At 43.4% G+C, this 22,430-nt stretch overlaps 1 protein-coding gene across 1 annotated transcript in view; it reads left to right on the top strand.

The window, feature by feature from the left end:
* The window catches only part of ttll12 (tubulin tyrosine ligase-like family, member 12), a 31,800-nt gene extending 22,136 nt beyond the window's left edge, over positions 1–9,664 (top strand). Inside the window, exons 9-14 of the mRNA XM_026327035.1 lie at positions 93–204; positions 2,167–2,318; positions 4,045–4,126; positions 4,438–4,506; positions 5,520–5,658; positions 9,194–9,664. Of these exons, the coding sequence (XP_026182820.1) occupies positions 93–204; positions 2,167–2,318; positions 4,045–4,126; positions 4,438–4,506; positions 5,520–5,658; positions 9,194–9,345 (706 nt within the window). The 3' untranslated portion in view covers positions 9,346–9,664. The remainder of the gene's footprint in view (positions 1–92; positions 205–2,166; positions 2,319–4,044; positions 4,127–4,437; positions 4,507–5,519; positions 5,659–9,193) is intronic.
* Positions 9,665–22,430: the final 12,766 nt, after the last annotated feature.

Here is a 22,430-nt window from a genome sequence, read left to right as displayed (position 1 = left end):
CATCAACAATACAATAATCAATCAGTAATTTATATTCTTTCCCTATCTTAACTATCGTTCGACTGGCAACGTGAAAGGTCTCTATGTTTCAGGGGAGAGGATAACCACTGGATCTGTAAGCCCTGGAACCTGGCCCGAGGACTGGACACACACATCACCAACAATCTTGATTACATTATCAGGCAGAGAGAGAGTACACCAAAGGTACCAGCACACATAGGGAGACACCTTGAAGTCTGCTAGCCTAAGACAATGTTTGCATCAAGCTGATTTTTTTAAAAATAAGTCATAAATCCTCTCTATTTAGCCCCTTTTAGGTCTCTTTTATGATTATTTTGTGTTGAGTTTTTTGGACACCACAGACTCAACACAGCTGCCATTGCATCTCTTTAATGTGAATGGTACCTAATGGCATTAAGTATCAAATCTACCATCACTCTCTTCAGCATGCATATGCAGGAATTAGTGTCTCTTGATATGCGGATCTGGATGTCACCTGTTGACCTCAATGCAAAAAACTTTAGGCAGACTGACAGTTTCCCCCAGCAACTGAAAAGTCGGTTTCAACCAGCAAAATTCTTGGGTTTATATACTCGATCTCCTGCATTAGGTAATGCTTACTTCACAATTTTGATTAACCAAATATGTACTTCCATCATGTGAGCTTGTCAGTTACCAAGCAGACTTTATGAGGTCAGATGGCATGATCAGCGCATGGCCTATAACTAAGGCATACATGACACTTTAGATCACTTTGGCCTGATCATATCTTAATTTCCCAATTTTAATTCAGGTACTTCCCTTTCTCTCCCAGCCATCTGTTCAACCAGTCTTCTTGGCACTTCCTATCAGCTTTCGCTTCCCTATTCATTGACCTGTGCACACAGCTTATTTTAATTTCATGAACACATTCATTGTATACATTGATTTCTTTCCTTTCAAACAGATTATATATTTAACCTTATATTTAAGACCAGGGGTTTCTGAGAGGCTTCAATGGATTTTTGGAAAACATCAGATACCAGTCCACTTCAAATCCACCAACACACTGAGACAGACTGGTTCACCCTAAAGACCAGATACCAAAAAAAAAAGAGGAGCAAAGTGGTGTATGCTGTCCAGTGTAAGGAAGAATGCTCAGAACTCTACATTGGAGAAACCAAACAACCACTCAAAAGGAGGATGGCCCAACACAGGAGGAGCAGCTCCTCAGGACCACAATCACCTGTGCACCCCCATTTAGAGGAAACAGGACACTCTTTTGAAGACAGTGAGGTACACATTTTGGACAGAGAAGATAGATGGTTTGAAAGAGGAGTCAGAGAAGCTATCTATGTCCAAGTGGAGAAACCCTCTCTCAACAGGGGTGGAGGACTCAGACATAACCTATCTTTAATATACCAGGCTGCCCTTTCATCTTTTCCCAGCAAATTAATAGAGTGCTTCCTAATAACATTGCCTAAAGGAAGCATGTACAAGGTGAACAGAATCGGTCCTAGCACAGAACCTTGTGGAACTCCTTTACTAACTTTTGTGCTTGTGGAAGGTTCATCATGAACATGAACAAACTGGAATCTGTCTGATAAATAAGATTGGAACCATTTTAACGCTGTTCCTCGGATACTAATCGCATGCTCCAGTCTCTGTAATAAGATGCTGTGGTCGATAGTGTCAAATGCAGCACTTAGGTCTAGCAGGAGAAGTATAGAAACAAGTCCATTATCTAGGCTGTCCTGGTTTAATTGTTCAGGAGAATTTCTCTTAGGAGGGTTCTTCCTTGGAGACTCTGACGGCCTTTCCATGTGGTATTCAAATGTCTCTCTGCTCTTCCATCTCTTTATTGGAGGCCTGAAAGGCCTTCTCCCATCCCCTCTTCATCTTTGAGACAAAAAGGTTTTCGTCTCATTCAATCTTTTTTTTTCTGAGGCAACAGATGTGTTATCTCATTCCACCTCCTTCCTTGATGCCTATAGGGCTTATACTGCATATACTGCCTCTCACAGAATTCTTCCACAGAATTTTGTCCTGTATTCAGTTTTACCATCAACATCTGTTTTTTTTCTGGTCTCTTTGACACTTAGAGGCCTATAGAGACAGGTTTTCTGCCTTTGCCAATGCAAGTTCCAGTAACAATAGCTTTGTTTTGGTTGTGTCTTTGTTTTCCAGGTGGTGTGTAAGTACATTGAAGATCCAGTGTTGTTCCACAGGGAGGAGGTGGGAATGGTGAAGTTTGACATTCGCTACATGCTGATGTTGCGCTCAGTGCAGCCTCTGCGTCTTTATGCCTACAATGTCTTCTGGTTACGCTTTGCTAACAGGTACCACATATATATATATACAGTGGGTACGGAAAGTATTCAGACCCCTTTAAATTTTTCACTCTTTGTGTCATTGCAGCCATTTTCCAAAATCAAAAAAGTTCATTTTATTTCTCATTAATGTACACTCAGCACCCCATCTTGACAGAAAAAAACTGAAATGTAGAAATTTTTGCAAATTTATTACAAAAGAAAAACTGAAATATCACATGGTCATAAGTATTCAGACCCTGTGCTCAGTATTGAGTAGAAGCACCCTTTTGAGCTAGTACAGCCATGAGTCTTCTTGGGAATGATGCAACAAGTTTTTCACACCTGGATTTGGGGATCCTCTGCCATTCTTCCTTGCAGATCCTCTCCAGTTCTGTCAGGTTGGATGGTGAACGTTGGTGGACAGCTATTTTCAGGTCTCTCCAGAGATGATCAATTGGGTTTAGGTCAGGGCTCTGGCTGGGCCAGTCAAGAACCGTCACAGAGTTGTTCCGAAGCCACTCCTTTGTTATTTTAGCTGTGTGCTTAGGGTCATTGTCCTGTTGAAAGGTGAACCTTCGGCCCAGTCTGAGGTCCTGAGCACTCTGGAAGAGGTTTTCTTCCAGGGTATCTCTGTACTTGGCCGCATTCATCTTTCCTTCAGTTGCAACCAGTCGTCCTGTCCCTGCAGCTGAAAAACACCCCCACAACATGATGCTCCCACCACCATGTTTCACTGTAGGGATTGTATTGGGCAGGTGATGAGCAGTGCCTGGTTTTCTCCACACATACCGCTTAGAATTAATGCCAAAAAGTTCAATCCAAGTCTCATCAGACCAGAGAATCTTATTTCTCATAGTCTGGGAGTCCTTCATGTGTTTTTTGGCAAATTCTATGCGGGCTTTCATGTGTCTTGCACTGAGGAGAGGCTTCCGTCAGGCCACTCTGCCATAAAGCCCCGACTGGTGGAGGGCTGCAGTGATAGTTGACTTTGTGGAACTTTCTCCCATCTCCCTACTGCATCTCTGGAGCTCAGCCACAGTGATCTTTGGGTTCTTCTTTATCTCTCTCACCAAAACTCTTCTCCCACGATTGCTCAGTTTGGCTGGACGGCCAGGTCTAGGAAGAGTTCTGGTCGTCCCAAACTTTTTCCATTTGAGGATTATGGAGTCCACCGTGCTCTTAGGAACCTTGAGTGCTGCAGAAATTCTTTTGTAACCTTGGCCAGATCTGTGCCTTGCCACAATTCTGTCTCTGAGCTCCTTGGGCAGTTCCTTCGACCCCATGATTCTCATTTGCTCTGACATGCACTGTGAGCTGTAAGGTCTTATATAGACAGGTGTGTGCCTTTCCTAATCAAGTCCAATCAGTTTAATTAAACACAGCTGGACTCCAATGAAAGAGCAGAACCATGTCAAGGAGGATCAGAAGAAATGGACAGCATGTGAGTTAAATATGAGTGTCACTGCAAAGGGTCTGAATACTTATGACCATGTGATATTTCAGTTTTTCTTTTTTAATAAATTTGCAAAAATTTCTACATTTCTGTTTTTTTCTGTCAAGATGGGGTGCTGAGTGTAGATTAATGAGAAATAAAATGAACTTTTTTGATTTTGGCAAATGGCTGCAATGACACAAAGAGTGAAAAATTTAAAGGGGTCTGAATACTTTCCGTACCCACTGTATATGCATACATCACAGGCATTACTGAAATTTTTGAAATTTTGGACCTGTTTGCCCAAACTCTTTTACCTAGACCTTTCTCTTTGGACCATTTTGATGATTACCAAAAGCACTTCACTGTCATGAATTACGCAGAGGGTGTAGAGCTTAAACAGGTATGTTTTTGTTTGTCTTATTTTGTTTTGCTATGCAGTATACCCTGCTTTTGGCCTGCTTGTTATGTTATTATTTTCTTAGTTGACTGAAGTAATCTCAGTGTCTCAGAGAGAGCAGCACATATACTGACCAGCAGCAACCTTAAAACCACTGGCAGATGAAGTGAATATCACTGATCTCATTACAATGGCACCTCTCAAGGGGTGGGATGGCAGGTTTTGTGGGGTTTTCTCTGCATGCCCATTATCTCCATTTTCCTGGTTTGTTACACCGATAATAAGTTCAATTTCCCCTGTCCCTCTGTGTCTAGGTGCACTATGATGAGTTCATCCCAATGTTTGAGAAGCAGTACCCTAAGTGTCCATGGAAGGAGGTGGAAGTAAGTGTAAACATTTTTTTCACGTCCACGAACTTAACCTGAATTTTCACAAAGTCACAGTCACTTTTACCTCCATCCAAAACTACTCTTACTGGCTCTCGCAGTACACACTTATTAATCTTAGCCCAGCACACATTAGAACACAGATGTACAGCTGCCTCTTTTTGTGATTAGCATATCTAGTGTAAATGAGAGTGTGCCATGAAAAATTCTCCAGCCAGGGCAACAACGAGTGAAGCTGTTGAACCCCCACAGGCACTGTTCTTCTCTCTTCTTTTCTGCCAGTGTTTTCCCATTCAAACTCTCCAGTCGATAAAGCCTAAGCCAAAGGTTTATTATTCACTTGCAGCAATAGCACATAAATCTGAGTGATCACTGAGTATCGTTCTTTGTTCTGAGTCTTATATACCATATTGAAGACCCTCAGGAGAGGGGGGCCTCTCTGAAGCTGTACAATGACCTTGTACAGCATAAAAATCCCTTATCACAGACATGCTATTCACTCAATGGTGTCATCAAATACATTCCCAGATGGCATTTTCTTAGGTAAAAAAATTCTTGTCTTGATTTAGAAAGTGAGAAATTCAGGTTAAAGTGAGGTTTTGGCTCTTTTATGAGTGGTGACTTGCTGACTGTGCACCAGCTGCATGGCCTTGGCCAGCCCACTGGGAGCAGACCATTTCCCATTCATGTGTATTGGTGAAATTAAAACAAACCAAAATTACATAACATACTTTGAAAATACATACAGTAGATATATTAACTATATAAAATAAATTTAAAAACACTTAAACACTTAAAAATGCGTAAGGTTACATATTAAATATATAGATTTCAGACTTACATTTTGACTGATATCCCACATATATCATCCCCAGAATGTGATCCACAGGTTCTGTTGACTCAGAGAGTTCTGAGCCTTCACTTCTTGGGTTTCCTTGAGTTATTCAAGTCATCATTCATATTTTTGTTTTATTTTTACTTCCCTTCTTTCCTTTACTTGTCTCTCACAGGCACAGTTATTTAAAGCATTCAGTGAGCTGTTCCAAGCAGCGTCATCTCGTCCAGCTCCATATGGGATCTGTCCTTATCCATCATCCCGGGCAATATACGCAGCAGATCTCATGCTGAAGTGGAGCAGAGGGGAAAATGGTGAGGTTTTGTTTCTGCATGTACTGTAGCTGCCAACCTAAAGCACTCCACTTTCTGTGGGAGATATTTCTAATAGAAGTGTGTTTTCTGGTAGGAATGCTTTATATAAAATTGTTACTTTGTACATCAGTTATGAAAATGTCAAAAGTTACTTTTGGTTGAAATAAATGGTATTCCTGTAGTGGGTTGATGAAAGTCGACACATGTAAATGATGAAGTTCAATTGTTTCCAACAAGACTTTCTGATAAGCCAAGCCAAGCCAACTTTATTTATAAAGCACTTTAACGAACAGCAATTACTGACCAAAGTGCTTAACATTAGGATAATTAAAAACAAGAATAAAACTTAAAAGTACATAAAACAATAAAAGCAATAGAACATTTAAAGTAATAAAATAAAATTTAAAAAAAACAACATCTCACACTGGGTTAAAAGCCAAAGTAAAAAGGTGGGTTCTAAGCCAGGTTTTAAAAATAGACAATGAAGAGGCCTGTCCAATCTACAAAGATAGCAAGTTCCACAGTTTCGGGCCCACAACCGCAAAAGCCCGATCCTCCCCCTGAGCCTCTGCCGTGTTCCTGGCATGTCCAGGAGCAGCTGGTCAGTTGACCTGAGCGACCGGGAGACTTTAATGTTCCTAGCAACTCATTCATCAGTGGTAAGATAAGGGTTGTTTGAAGTTGAACTTGGGCACTCTTATTAAAACTTCATTATGGTTACATTGATTAATGATGAATTAAAGTCAGTGTGACAATTTGAACTATGCGTAACATAAACTATGCTAGCGGCATTTGACAGGTGAACTTTTTTAATGAGTTGTACCCAGGAGAGTCTCCGTAGCAGTGCCAGCTGTGAAATACTAGGGTGCTAAAACAGGACACCATAAGAGAATCTACTCTGAGAGATAGATTGAGTTGTAGCCACTGTGTGAACGATAATACTGTGTGGACTTTTGAAGATGAGGCCTCTGACCTGGGCCTCTCCCACATACCTGTGGGGGATGTGGTCAAAGTAGTTGGATTTACAGCACTAAGGTTTCAACAACTAATCGGTATTAACAATAAAACTTGATTATAAACAAATGTATTTATTACTATTACTATTATTTGGATCAAGAAATAAAAATGGCAGAAGTGGAGAAGAGGGAAAGTCACATTTTCCACAATTGAACAGTTTTTACACTGTTATGTGGATAGTGGTGGTGCCTTCTTGTTCTAGTTTTTCAAGCCTGGCCAGCCAGACTAACACTTTACCTATTCTATACAAAGAATTAGTCTGGAATGTCTTCAGATGAGATCAATTTCCCGGGGGCGGGCCAATGGATGTAGAATAAACCAACCAGAGAACCGAAGGATATGACACGTGCAGTAGAGTAGAGAGGCTAGTAAATGAGTTGTTGTTTTTGTTGTAAAAATATAATATACTGTGTTATCACCAGTTCTTCTATTTTGGAACAATCGCAGAAAGATTTGCAGTGTATATGTGCAAGGTTTGTTTAAATTTGGATGTCTCCCCCATTGCATATAAATGGTCGGTATGATATGAGGCCAGAGGAAAAGACTCAAAGGCAGGAGCTATACCCACATTTTTTTGCTAACAAAAGAGTGGGTCTGGCTGGCCAGGCTAGCCATTGAACCCCTCACAAACACTGTTCTTTTTCTTGTTCTTCTAGTATTGTTGAAAACAAAACTCACGAGTCAACAAGGTCTGAGCCAAAGGTTTATTATGCACTTGTAACAGTTACAATTGTTGGGTTCTTTACCTAAGGACTCACCACTCTTAAGAAAGACAGCAAACGTTTGCTTATTTCTTGCAGCAAGGAGAGTACCGACAGAGCCTGCACTTTACAGCGTCAGTCTCCCACAGCACTCTGTCGGATACTTCCCCTTCTCTGCTTTTTATTCACATAAGTTGAATGCACAGACATTACCAACCGATGACATTTCCTCAGATAATTCATTGTGCTGACCTGGGGCATATCTTGGTCGCGCACATCCTGCTATTGTAACATTGTGCTTAACCATCACTTACAACATTGAAGCTTGAGACAATGTGTTTCCTCTTAAGACCTGTAGTGCTTGTACATACTTTTAAACTGCAAAATGACAATTCTTCAACACAAAATATACATGAGTATTTTATCACTCTAACAACAATAAACCTGAATGATCCCCAGGAATACACTGACTGCCATGCATTGTTGTGTTCATCCTTACATTCTTTTCAAAGTCTCCTCCTTTGTGCTCCTTAATTCCAAGTACTCTCCCATTAATATTCTTCCATTAGCCTGATTCATAAATATTGGTATCCCGACACACAGGTGTTCTTTTGTACCATTTGTGCCAAACATAACCACTCTAACTTTTCCCATAAATATTGATGTCCCATGTATGTTCCATGTTGCCTTTTTGATGTTTCTGGATCCTTTTCTTAAAAATATATCAAGTTTAGTGTTGGCTTAATGTATGCATAATATCACAATAGCCACTCACATGGCCATTATATGATGTTAATAGCGCCAAGTACTGTACTCATAATCTGGGTTTCTCCTTACACAGCCGTTTTTCTTTACGAGTGCACTTTTAGTTTTTGCAGGTGCATCCTTATCACTTATACATATATCAAGGCTAGTAGACACATTTTCCTACTATGTCATAGTTATGCATCATTGATTTCAGTACACACGAGTTTACATATTAGGTGTTACATGACTGTTAAATGAATATCAAAGATATATTGAACAAAATATTGCATAAGTTGTCATTTTAACACATGCAGCCATACAGGGAGACAACAGAACTCACACAAGGGGAGGACTGAAATATCGATTCAGGCCGGGGATTTCAGGCCACTCTACAATACAACACCAACACTTGTGGACAGGTAGTGGATGGTTGCTATGTACTATGGTTCTTATGTGCATTGCCAAGAGACGCTATGGCTCTTTTTTGGCACCACAGCGGAAGTCAAAGTCACATTGATGTGTCCATGTACTCATCCTGTTGCTATGTTATCACCTGCAAGCCACCAAGAATTGTCCCAGTGCTCCTGACAGTCTGTCCGCCATTGGCTCACACCACAAGACTATCCAGACTTTTTACAGGGGAGCCTTTAAGAGCAAAGTCCGGTTCATGTTCCTTGGATAATTGCATTTTTACATGCAGCTAATCAGAATAATGTCTAGCAATGGTCAAGTGCATGTCTGAAAGTCACTTCATTAGGTTTAATGTGTCACTCACTTTTGATTTAAGGGTGAAATTCCAGTAAACAAATGGCTTCTCTAATGTAATAAAATTTAAGAGCTGTTCAAATGTTATCACACATAAATTTAATATCGTTTTATTTTATTACTTTGTCTAGCAGACTTGTTATGGTTCATATTTTGACAATAAGACATTGAAAACAGAGTTCTCCATATTTTTTTGTAAAATTAAATAATTTCTCAAAAACATAATTGATTGATGAATTGATTAATAAAATAGTTCTTTGTTTCAGCCTTATATAGCACACTAACACCTATTTGTTGTGGATCAGGTGAGCGGATCATGCACCCTCAGATTTTGGAGTTGAACTTCAGCCCAGACTGCGCCCGGGCCTGCCAGTACCACCCATCCTTCTACAACGACATGTTCCAGACGCTGTTCCTGGATGAGCCTGAGCACTGTCCAGTCACACAGATCATATAAGTAACTGAAGATCAGCACCGAATGCTGTGTTTGTAGTCCTTTTTCCCCCCATCAAATACAAGTCTTTTGTTTTTCTCAGGACTTTCCCTCCTACATTTTCTCTGTTCAGGACATTTTCTCATTTTACCGCCTACTTACCTGTTGATTCTTGGAGCTACTAAAACATGGCTCAGTTACCCATAAATCCAGTTGCTTTTTTTTTTTCATTTCATTCAAACCTCATTGCATTATAAATCCAATGATAAAAAAATCAAAACATTACTGAACAAACAAGCAATAAAAAAAATTAATAAACCACAATTTTACCATAAATCATGTTGCTTCTTTCACGTTTATATCAAGACAGATAAAAAAAGAATATTCAGGCCAGTCTACCAAAGAGCTACAGTAGTAGTTTCCCAAGCCAAATATTAAACCACCTTTAAAGTGCATTTATTTATTTCAGTCTTCTCTGTGTGTATATGCATTAGCCTGTACATTCTCCATCTAGCCTATTATATTTGGACACTAGACTATACGGTTATTGTTGTGGACTTGATATGAATGAAATCAAACCCCCTTTGAAATCGTTCTACTGACTCGATAAGTTTTTGTGCTGTAGACTACAAACCAGTTTAAGCAGCTCTAGTCCACCTGTTGTGCTCTGAACAGCGTTATAATAAGGACAGGTGTCTAACATTTAGTGTGTAATGATTGTGTGACTCGGGCATTTGATGATATGTGTACAGTAGGAGATTGTTGTTAAGTTCAGGAGAATGCACACTCGGCATGCTCCAATGTCCACCAACGGTGCAGCTGTGTTTTGTATGCCCTTATTTGTATTTTTTTGTATACACCAAGGGTCTAAGAGTAATGTGTCATGTCTGAATGTCCTTGTTACTTTTGGGACTGACAGTTTTTCTCAAGCTCCCTGCTTTTATACCTATGGTCTAGGGGTTCATTCACACCCCTTGACCCACCTCTTTTTCATCTCAAAGTTATACCGTTTACCACTATTAATTTCCCTTTTTTGGATATATTGGTGTATTGCCCAACTCTTACTCTGGGACTTGACGTGATTCCCCCGTCTTCCATTTCCAATTCTTTATTTATTTCTTGATTACATACAGTGATAACAGACACTCTCCACCATATAAGATGACAGTCTCTAGGGCTCTCCCAGGAATGTCTCATCTTCATCCATGCATGGTCTTAAGTGCAGAACATTAATCACACTTATTCTCCTAAAGTATTGTAATGCCTGTTCTCCTAAGATCTTTTGATCCTCTCCTGTGCTCAGGCCTCTCATTTGATACTTCCCTTTATATAGATATGTTCTTTCAAAGACACACACGGAATACATAGTTTGGCTATGCATGGCTTTAGATTTCAGGGATAATACACAACAAATGCAATTTCGATTCTCTCTATGTACTCTACATGTGTCAGAATTCACATATAAACAGACTTTGACTTTGAAACATGCAGTAAAAAGAGAAAATGCAACCAAATGCACACATGCATTGCTCCATTTTACAGTGTGGTGTGACTAAGGACATTCTTAAGTACGGATGCCTCATACCATGCCTGGTGTCTGTCGATCCACCATGAAAAACCTTGGAGTTAATTTTGACCAGGACATGTCCTTTAATCCACACATAAAACAAATCTCTAAAACTGCCTTCTTTCCCTTGCACAATATTGCCAAAAATTAGGAACATCCTGTCCCCTGTCATCCTGTCCTGATGCATAAAAACTAGTCCCTGCATTTGTTACTTCAAGGCTAGATTACTGTAACTCATTACTATCAGGATATCCCAGTATCTCCATAAAAAGCCTCCAGTTAGTCCAGATTGCTGCAGCCAGAGTCCTGACAGGAACTAGCAAGAGAGATCATATTTCTCTGGCATTTGATGATATGTGCACAGTACGAGATTGTTGTCAAGTTCAGGAGAGTGCAAAAATCAAAGTGCAAAATCAAAGTGCAAAGTGCCCCGGCTGGGGGACCCACACCCTGCCCAAGTCTTCTGCTAGGGCTTGGTGTGATTCTCCCCACCCTCTCTTTCCCAATCCTTTGTTAGTTTCCTGGATACATACAATGATATATGACACACATTATCATGTACTCATCTTTCCCATATCTGGTTTTACTGCAGAGCATTTTACTCACACATGTCCTGTTGAGGTTCTGCATTATCTCTCTGTGTTTAATGCTTTTCTCCATGTGAAATATGACTTTTCAGAATTCTTCACACATTACATAGTTTGCCTAAGTGCAGCCTTAATCTCCCAGATTTTATACACAACATTCCCCCTTTGGTCCTAAAAGGACCATCCATCAGTCCATTCACTGAAACCACGCCATCACATAGGCATTTTATAAATGAATAGGCACAGTTTAAACACACTTTTTCCTACTATGCCCACAGTGAGGGTTGTCCCACAGGAAGTTATCCCTCCTGCTAACATGCAGTTGTCAGGTTCTTCCCAAATGATCCCAGAGCTCCTGTCCCCAAAGTAGTGATCATCCAGATTGCCGTCACTGATGCGAAGCTATGGATGAGGTGACGTGACAGGGGAAACATCCTCTTACACTCTTTGTCTTACCTGCAAGAGGTAAAATCCCCATTCTGTGGCTCCATCTGTGTTTTATTTCGAACTACTACATAGTGAAACATAACTCATAACTGTTGAGTGACACGGTGGAATTGGTGATCATGCGCTAGTTACGTGACGTTGCGGTGAAGATATACTTATGTGCTGATTAATACCTTTATACACAGATTATGAAAATTACACAGGTAATTTAAGCATCAGGAACCTTAAAAGAACCTCAGGCACAGCATCTTAAGGCTAATTTTCCTTAGGCACTTCTTGTTTTGTTTTTTCTTAGGTTTTTTCTGTGTTGTTTCAGCACTTAAATGTTAGTTCCCCTGACATCCAGTGCGATGCTAAACTGGAATAGCTTGCACTTATGAATCCATCCTTACCCTTTACACTTTATTGACCATAACGGGTTCCTTTATTCTCCAAGCTTTAACTTCAAAATGTCATTACCATGAGCATTTAGATTCATCATTACCTACTGTTGGGATATGAACTTCACCTGTGTCTCACCGAGTTGGTTTATGAGAAGAGATCAGTCAGTAGCCTATTGAAGATTCTATACTTTTATTGTTTCCACAGCAAAACAGATTACATGAGCAACACGGTCAGATATATCTGGAGTTCTGTGACACTATTTCTAATGCATGTAGCCACAGAACTGAAAACAAGGAAACACACAGTGGTTATATAGTCTGGGTTATGCCCTTCTCAACTGAAACTCTTGTTCACACCCTTTTGTCGGTTATCTGCGCAACACATTCTTGCCGCTCAGCTCGTTCCCATATATGGCCTTTACACCATATGCTCAGTAATATTTCACCTCCCATATATGGTCTCTACACCAGTGTATGCTCAGTAATTTTCCACTTCCCATATACATAGGCATACACCAGTGATTACAATAGTTAAATCTTTTATCTTTGACCCCTCACAATTCCCCCTTTTGATCTCTTCTAGAGATCATACTGTTGCAAGAACTTATGTTCTTCCTTCTCCAGAGTGCCTGTGGCGAGGAGGGGCATCATCTGTTTAACATCCTGTTTACCTTCTACAGCAGTGGTAATTAAACGGGTGCAAAGCGAGTCAAGAGTCTCTTTTTTGGGATGCAGGCTTCCTCCGTTTCTTTCTTCTATTCTTCAGCCTGACCCGTCTGGATCAGGCGCGTTGCTGGTCTGGGTGTGGACTACCCCAGTCAGAGCTTGGTCCAAGGGATTATTCTGCCCTTTTTGTTGAGGACCAGACTGAATGGGAGACTCAGCCGAGTCCCCCTTTTGAGATACGCTCTCCTCCTGCTCCTTCTGGATGTTCTGCAGGGTGCGCCCTGGTTCCAGCGTTTGGGCCTGGAAATTGTCTTCCTGTTAAGAGCTCATAGGGAGTGAACCCTGTGGCCTGATTCAGCGAACTCCTAATTGCCATAAGGGCTATGGGGAGTGCATCTACCCAGTTCAATTTGGTCTGTGCACAGATTTTAGCCAATTTGGTTTTTAAGTTTTGATTCATCCTCTCAACCTTTCCTTGGGACTGTGGGTGATACACTGTACCGAATGCATGCTTTATCCCCAATGCCTTTTCCACCTCCTGCAGGTCACTGTTTTTGAAATGGGTACCATTATCTGACCTAACCTTCTCGGGGAAGCCATGTCTGGGGATGTAATGGTTGATGAGAAATTTAATGATTGTTTTGCTGTCTTCTCTTTTTGTAGACCAAGCCTCTGGCCCACCTGTAAAGACATCCACTATCACCAATACGTACCTGTACTCTATCTCCCATATCTGTAAAGTCAACCACCACCTCTTGACCTGGTCTTACCTGGATGCGGAAAGCTCCCATATGGGGTTTCACTGTGGGCTTAGGGTTGTATTCTGTACATAGTTTACAATTTTTCACAAAATTCTTGGTCATATCTGCCATAAATAGATGCCACCAGTGAGCCAAATTTCTGTCCATTTGGCGGTGTCCAACGTGTCCAAGCCCATGTGCTTCCGCCAGCACACTCTTCCTCAGTCCTGGGGGCAGGACCAACCTGCCATCCGGACTTCTCCACAACCCATCCGTTTTCGTGGCTCCTCTTTGTCTCCATACTGATTTCTCTTGGGGAGAGGCCCCCTTTTGTGCTTGCTTAATCAGATCCAGAGTTATGGGTGGTAGGAGCTCCGTGAGAACAGATTCAGTACTTACCATCTGCAGTCGGACCTGATATCCTGTTACCTTTGTTGCTGCTTCATCAGCTGCTCTGTTTCCTCTTGCTATGAGACCTTCCGAGGGATCATGTCGTCTGCACTTTATGATAGCTACTTCCCGCGGCAACTTCAATGCCTCCGCCAGTTCCTTCATTTCTTCCTCATGTTTTATAGGTTTTTGATGCGCGGTGAGGAACCCTGTCCTGATCCACTGTCCCAAGTCTACCTGTGCTGCTCCCACTGCATATGTGGATTCTGTGTAGATATTAACTTTCTTTCCTGCTCCCAACTTTAGTGCTGCTACTACAGCTACTATCTCTGCTCTCTGTGCTGAGGGCCTATCCTCCAACTTTCCCTCTTCCCCTATCTCAACTGTTGGCCCTGAAAGGTCAATGAAATAATGTCTCTGCAATCTGGATGAAGAGGGAGGCAGAAGAAGGCATTCACTAGGTCAATACAAGTGAACCTTCTCTGTTCTGGGGTAAGATTGGTCAGTGTAGTGTAGGGATTAGGAACAGGTAAAGTAGGAGTGACTGTGACCGAGGTTATTTTCCTAAGATCATGGACCATACGATATTTACCCGTTCCTGGTTTCTCAACTGGGAGGATGGGAGTGTTCCAGGCTGAGGTGGATGGTTCAAAGACGCCGGATTTCAGGAGGCCATGTATAGTTTCAGAAATTCCTACCTCTGCTTGGGGCTTATGGGGATATTGACCCTGCCATATTGGCCCCTCAGCAGAAACGCCGAAAGAGATGGGTAATTCTGTACATTTTGGAAGAGGGGGAAAAGTGGACCGCAGGCAATTGGGTTGAAGCCCAATCAGTGAGTGCAAGGGCTCTCTTTACCATAGGACCTAATTCTTTAGCTTGGTGCCCAGGATGTAGGGCTAAGGAAACATGTGGAGCGGACTCATCTGCCATCTCATACCAAATCATCTGCTCAGGAGTGAGTTTGACGCTCGCCGCTACTCCCTCGAGACCCACAAAGAGGTCAGAACACTCTACCGTCCAGGACTGCCCTTCCAAATGATTTAGAAATTCCTCCTGATACCAATCACAGAACTTTCTGTCATAGAAAAACGTTACATGGGGAGGGTCGGGGGGTTGGTGTATGGCTCCAGGATAGAGATCCACGGTTTCCATTGCATGTATGTGCTCACAATGCCCTTGGAGATGGGAGCTTCAGGCTCCAGTATGGCCCAGTAAATGTCTGTTCTTTGATGTTGCCCTGGAAGTGGTTGAATAATCCATTGGCCCCCAAGGGAAGTGGTGCTGGAGGAACAATCCACCTTTTCTCCATTTGGAAAGGAGACTTGCAGGCCCTCAGGCCCACAGAGTATAGAGGCCCCAATACGAGTCAGAAGGTCTCTGCCCATGAGATTAACCGGGACCTGGGGTGAGACAACGAACTCATGGGCCAACAGCTGGCCGGCGACCTGAACAGGTAGCGGCTTGGTCACAGGCAGTCTTTGAGGCACCCCAGAGAACCCCACCACATCAACAGTGTGGTGTGAGATGTCACTTCGGTCAGGAGCCCCTGTCAAGGTAGAATATGTGGCACCTGTATCAACGAGAAATGGCAGCATTTGTTGTGCTACCCGCATCTGCAGCATGGGGTCTGCCTGTCCCCTACTGCTAGGATTTCTCTGTGGGGTGTGTCATTACTGGGAGGGGTGGTCCCCCCCTTCCATCATTGGGAACTGCCCTTGGGGTGCGGCGGATGGGTTTGGCGCTTGATAAGTAGGTGTGTTTGGCGCTTGTCGAGTGGGTGCATTCCCCCTAGAGGGCCCTCCACGGCCCCTTGATGGTTGTCTAGGGCAGCCTCCCATAGCTGGACACTCTCTGGACCAATGTCCCAGCTGAGTGCACCTAAAGCAAGCGTCGTCTCCCCAGGGCGGACCATAGACTCTTCCCACCCTGCCATATCCTCCCCCTCCCCGAGCTCCCCTGTAAGGCTTATATACTCTCCAGCTGTTCTGGCCCCACCCTTCTCCTTGTGGGGAGTGGGATAGGGAAGAGGTCGGGCGTGTCCTGGACAGCGGGGTTCGAAGTAGGCTGAGCGACCAGTTGTTTTCCTAGTTCATGGTCCTTTCTTGTTATCATTTACCTTTTTTCTGGCCTCCCCCAATTGTAATTTAAGCAGCTGTGTTTGTAACTCTTTCATGTCCTTTTCTCCCTTAGTCTCATTGTCCTTGGCTCTTTGGAGGTGATGCAATAGGTGCCAATCTCAGACAGAAGACTCACTTCCCGGCAAGTCGGGGTTAGCCATCATGGCGTCTTTCACAGATGGGGGCACTCCTTCCATCACAGCCTGCCTGAACCATTCCTGTTGCAACCCTCGCTTCCCTGGGTGACACCCAGTGATTTTCTCCCAGGCTTCCTTACAATTATCCAAATACTATCTTGGGGTCTGATCAGATTTCCATGGCAGTTTGGGGACCCCGGCTGAGTTAGGCAGTGGGAACTTTTCACGCATGACTTCACCTATCTCTGTAATCACCCTGACCAGCGGAGTCTCATCTGACTCCCGCTCTGTCCCAGCCTGTTCTTCTACTTCCTTAAGATCCCTGAAAGTCAAACACCTACTAGCCACAGCTCTGAAATCTCCTAAGGTGAGCCTCTGCCCGGCAGTTAGTTTATCCAACTTCTTAAGCCACAGTCCTCTAAAGAGAGGGAAATTCCCTGCCAGTGTCGAAGGGCCAGGTCCCGCCGGTCCTTCCGGACTATCTTGGGATCTCAGCTTCATGCGATGTCTACCTCTGGGCGCTACCTCTCGCTCAGGGGTGGTCTCATCCACCCAGAGTAGCTGATCTACGTTCTGAGTAGTATGCCCTGGTTTCTGGCCTGACTGATGTCGTCCTCCTCCTCTTCTTTCCAATTACTTCGTTCTCTGATACAACTTCCCTGTTCTACCCACTCACTCTCTTCCTCCTTCCAATTTCCCTGCAGTTCTCCCCTGGCCTATACCTTACCTCTATATTCCTCTTTTGGAGAGCTCGTAGTTTGACCTCTGTTATTTTTTAGTCTGTACTTCTCTAGTCTCTCTTCCTCTGTCTTTTCTCAGCTCTCTCATTTTCCTAGCCTCAAATGCCTCTTGTTCTGGCTGCGCGTCTTCCCCATTGTCCCTTTGCCCCTCCCTCTGTGCCTTCCTACCGCTGCTGCAGGCTCTATATCTAAACTTCCTAGTGTAACTGTCAACACTGGGTAGAGCTGCGCTGGAGGGGGGGGGGGTAGAAGTCCTCCTAACCGCAAGGACTTCAGGGGTCCTGAATTCCCCGGGATCCAGCTGTCTCAGCTATAACAGCCTTCGTCAAGTACTGTGGGGGTTGCCAAACCAAGGACTTCTACCAGTAGACTAACCTGGTAAAGACTTTAACCTCTGCTTTTCACCGGATACGTCGATCCGGTGGGGACTTCAACCCTTTTCCTTGTCGGGACTTTAACCCTTATACACACTGGGACTCTAACCCTTATAACCACACTCTTATGTGCACATTCACTACTGCGCTTTGCTCATGCAATAATTTAACAGGTCAACTCACCCACTGAAATTTTTAATTTAATGTTTCAGCCAATATGCAGAATTTGATGAAACAGGTTTCTGCTTACCTTTTATGGCCGGGCAGAATTTTCAGTGGAGTATGTCTGATCTGTCTTTTGACGTGCAATCGCAGATCTCCTTCTCATCCCAGACGAGCCCCCAATTTGTTGGGACATGAACTTCACCTGTGTCCCACCGAGTTGGTTTATGAGAAGAGATCAGTCAGTAGCCTATTGAAGATTCTATACTTTTATTGTTTCCACAGCAAAACAGATTACATGAGCAAACACGGTCAGATATATCTGGAGTCTGTGGCACTAATTCTAGTGCATGCAGCCACAGAACTGAAAACAAGGAAACACACAGTGGTTATATTGTCTGGGTTATGCCCTTCTCAACTGAAACTCTTGTTCACACCCTTTTGTCGGTTATCTGCTCAACACATTCTTGCCACTCAGCTCGTTCCCATATATGACCTTTACACCATATGCTCAGTAATATTTCACCTCCCATATATGGTCTCTACACCAGTGTATGCTCAGTAATTTTCCACTTCCCATATACATAGGCATACGCCAGTGATTACAATAATTCAATCTTTTATCTTTGACCCCTCACACTACAAATAGTTTTATTCCTGTTTGTGTACTACTTTATCAGTTATTCTAATTTTAATCATATATGCCGTACCTGTATTTAAACTCTTCAAGCTCTAATGTATATTTTGTCGTACCAAAGAGACGGTACTACTGTGAGTTCTTTGTATACACATCATTGCATTTACACATCTCATCACCATGGATTATATGTAGGCTACATTATATTTTCACCTCATTAACTGTGACTACATTAATTTTCTTTTATATCACCCCAACAACATGCTGCTCCATGTTTCTTCCTTTATATCCGGTGCTGTACGTCATAGTTCATATTGAGGAACAAGATGGCGACACAAGATGGCGATCGACACAACCAGCGAGGCACCTACAACGCCGCCTCTCTCACGATCTACAACAGAAAGTCTCCATACTGACTAGCTTCAGGGACGTTGCCCTTGAGCAATCGAGGAAGATCTCCTCACTTACCTTCACTAAGGTTGCGGTCTGTGGGCGGAAAAGACATCACCACGGGTCTCCGCGTCCCTCCCTAGACCTCTCCAATCGCACCTCTGTCTTCTGCCACTCCAGACCTACATACTGTTTCATCCGCTAATCACATACCGGATCGATCCGTTCCGGTATCCCAACAACCCCCGTCACCCACTGAAGATGTTCACCGCCGTCACCTGCTCTCGCTCCCCTCCGACAACGCCCGCCGCCCCCGCCTTAGTGCGAGTGCTCCTCGTGGAGCCCGGTGCCCTGGCGGAAAAGAGTCTTCATCCCACTCAGCTACTACATCGGTGCGCCGTAGGATTCTTCGCGAGGCTGTGCTCAGGCTCACTCATGGGCTCCCTAGCTACGGACCAACCGAACTGCCGCCTCCATCTTCCACCTCAGCACCAGATGTCACCGTCCCGCCTCCCCACCAGCCAGCACGACGTCACGGCTCAAACGGCCAACGACTGGTGTCTTCTCCACGCCCCCTTTTTCCACCAACCACGTTAATCATCGGAGACTCAATTATAAGGAACTTTTTCAACGCCACTACTCACTGTTTCCCTGGAGCTACGGCCTCGGACATCTTGGTCATGCTTCCTGGATTACTGCCAACACTTCCGTCTTCCATCATTAGAGTGATTGTACATATTGGAACATATGACACGTCACTCCACCGGTCTGAACTGACTAAAAAGGATTTTATCTCTCTCCTCAACCTCCTAAGCAACTGTGGTAAGACTATTTTCATGTTTGGTCCCATCCCCATGCTTGGAAGAGGCTCTGGCTGCTTCAGTAGAATCCTCAGCCTCAACACCTGGCTCAAGACTGTCTCCCTGTCCTACAATCTCCAATTCATCGACAACTTCAACCTCTTCTGTAACTGGCCTGCCTTCTTTGCAGGAGATGGTCTGCATCCTAACCGCCTGGGTTCCCATATGCTTTCTACCAACATTCAACATGCAGTTCACTGTACCCCGCATGCTAACACTGGACAACCTGTACATTCTGTCCCACATGTCTGACTACCTGACTCCATACAATCAATCCCCTCCATCTGGTCATCCTCCCGACCTTGGTCGAGGAAATCAGGTATACGCCTGACCAACCACTCTGTGCTAGCTAACATCCCCAGAAACATGGACTCTACACCTTTCCATAACACTCATTTTAGGCTACTTAACGTTCGCTCCCTCTCTCAAAAAGCATCCCTCATCTTTGACATTATTCTTAAACACAATCTCGACATCCTGTGCTTAACCAAAACCTGGCAGCAGCCCAACGACTTCACTGAACTTAATCAATCTTTTCCTCCTGGTTTTACATATCTCACCCATCCACGCCTCTCAGGACGCGGTGGCGGCCTCGCCACATTGTTCAACCTTAAATACAAAATATCCATCCACCCCACTGTCACCTTCCAGTCCTTCGAAGCTCTCATAGCACGTATTCACGGCCACACACGAACCTTCTTGGCCACTATCTACCACCCACCTAAACCTAACCTGACCTTCCTGGACGAACTGTCAGACCTCTTAGCTAACCTCATCTCTCTGTCACCCAGCATAATTCATCTTGGTGATTTTAACATCCACTTCGACAATCCCAACAACACCATAACCATATGTTAAAGAACATTGATCTCCCCTCTTTCACAGCTGCTCTCAATAACCTTTCATGTACTAATTATACACCGTCCCTCTCTGACATGTTATCCAATTTCAACCGTGAGTTACGTAATCTACTCGACACCTTTGCCCCACTCAAAACTAGATCTGTCTCCTTTACACACTCTGCTCCATGGTACACACCCGAACTCCACCTCCTCAAAACCCAAGCCCGTCGCCTTGAACGTCTCTTCAAAAAAACTGGTTTATCCACCCACAAGGACTTATACCTAAACCACATACTGAAATACAAGCAAACCATTACTCAAACAAAATCTGACTTCTATGCCTCACTTATTGTATCTGCCTCCGGCTCCACACATTCTCTCTTCTCCACTGTCAAAAATTTATTGGGCCCTCCCGATACTCCTCTCTTCCCCTCACTCTCCACCACCTTGTGCAATAACTTCCTGGATTTCTTCTCATCAAAAAATCAAAAATATACACCAGCAATTTCCCCCCATCTGTGATACTGCGAACTGTCTCCACTATACCCTACCCTGTCTACTAGTATCTTCCCTGCTCTCGAGTTTTATCATTCCACCCACCACGGTTATCTCTTCCCTGATCCTCAAATCCAAACCCTCAACCTGCAAACTTGACCCCCTACCAACCAACCTCGTAAAGCTCTGTCTCCCCTCTCTCCTTCCTCATCTTACCCACATTATTCACACTTCCCTCAATTCTGGCATCGTACCCCCATCACTCAAGACAGCCATCCACACTCCAGCTGTTAGAATAAGGGCATTGTAAATTGCTAACTGTGTTATGAGAATTGTCATTTTGCAGACAGATTTATGTAAAGGGTGCAACCAGGCATATCACAGTCAAGGATGTTCTCTGTTTTTCTGTGCAAATCACCAAGACATGTAAAGATATGGATGTGAACTCTGTATGAACTTTGAAGTTAACCTATGTTTCAACTCTCCCCTATTGTGTAAAGTGAGACGGTGTCTGGAAGTCATGTAACCACATCACATATAAATTAAAGTGTCCTGGGTGAGACTCGCACTGCAGCCGGAGATAGCAACAAGTTTGTATCTCCTAACAGTCACGAGCTCAACCTAGAACAAAGAAAAGAAAGTCTCTGTGTAGATGTTTGATTAGAACCAACACCAGCAGTGCTAAGCATATAGTTGAGGCACTGCACTCTATCAATGCCACAGCATAGAGAAAAGCTCCGCGTTTCTTAACACAATCTTTAAATGACAACACTGACGTTTTCGTAGTGTTATGCAGAATTATATCTAAACTCTGTTTTTACGTATACCTTCTACAAGCAAGCTCACGCCGAACCCCCTGTTCTCTCTTCTTTTTTTTTTTTCTCCCTTCTCCCCCTCAACTCACGCGATAACTTCACAAACTCACATACATTTTCCCATTGTCCTTTTATGTACGATGTAATCTTATTATATTCTATTTAGTATGCTTCTGAAATGTTTTTTATCATGAGCTTAACCATCTATTTATTTATTGCTGAAAATTAACTGTCATTTTGAAGTGCAATTCAGTGACTCGGAGATTCGCCCGGGTTACACCCTCCCCCTTCAATTGTCTGCATGTCCCCATCAGACTGTTGGAACAATATGAATCATCAAACATGCTGTACTAGGACCATGTCCTTCTTTGCTGACAAATACACGCATGCCCTTGTGCTGTATAACTAACGGGCAATCTGAGGGCTCCCCCAACTCATCGTAGGTAAACCGGATTACAGGCTTTGTTTGTCGCCTCTCTCTTGGAACATAACCTTCCCCTTTATCCCCTTGGGAGTCAATACTAACAATGACACTTTCCGTGTCCTCTGCTGAACCTGCTGTTGGTTCTACACCGGCTTGCTGCAACTCCACATCATCATCACCATCCACTAACAACTCAGCATCTTCCTCTATGTCTGTGGGATTTTCATCTCCACTATTATCTACCTCACTACACTCTGTAGTCGGCTGTGCTGGCAGCGGTAGTTCTATCTCCAACACCTCTTGACCTCTGGTCTCCTTGTTCACAGACTCTTC

This window comes from Mastacembelus armatus, chromosome 23, assembly GCF_900324485.2.
Source record: "Mastacembelus armatus chromosome 23, fMasArm1.2, whole genome shotgun sequence".
NCBI lineage: Eukaryota > Metazoa > Chordata > Actinopteri > Synbranchiformes > Mastacembelidae > Mastacembelus > Mastacembelus armatus.
Note: the sequence above shows the minus strand (reverse complement) of the source record. Positions and strands in the feature narration are given on the sequence as shown.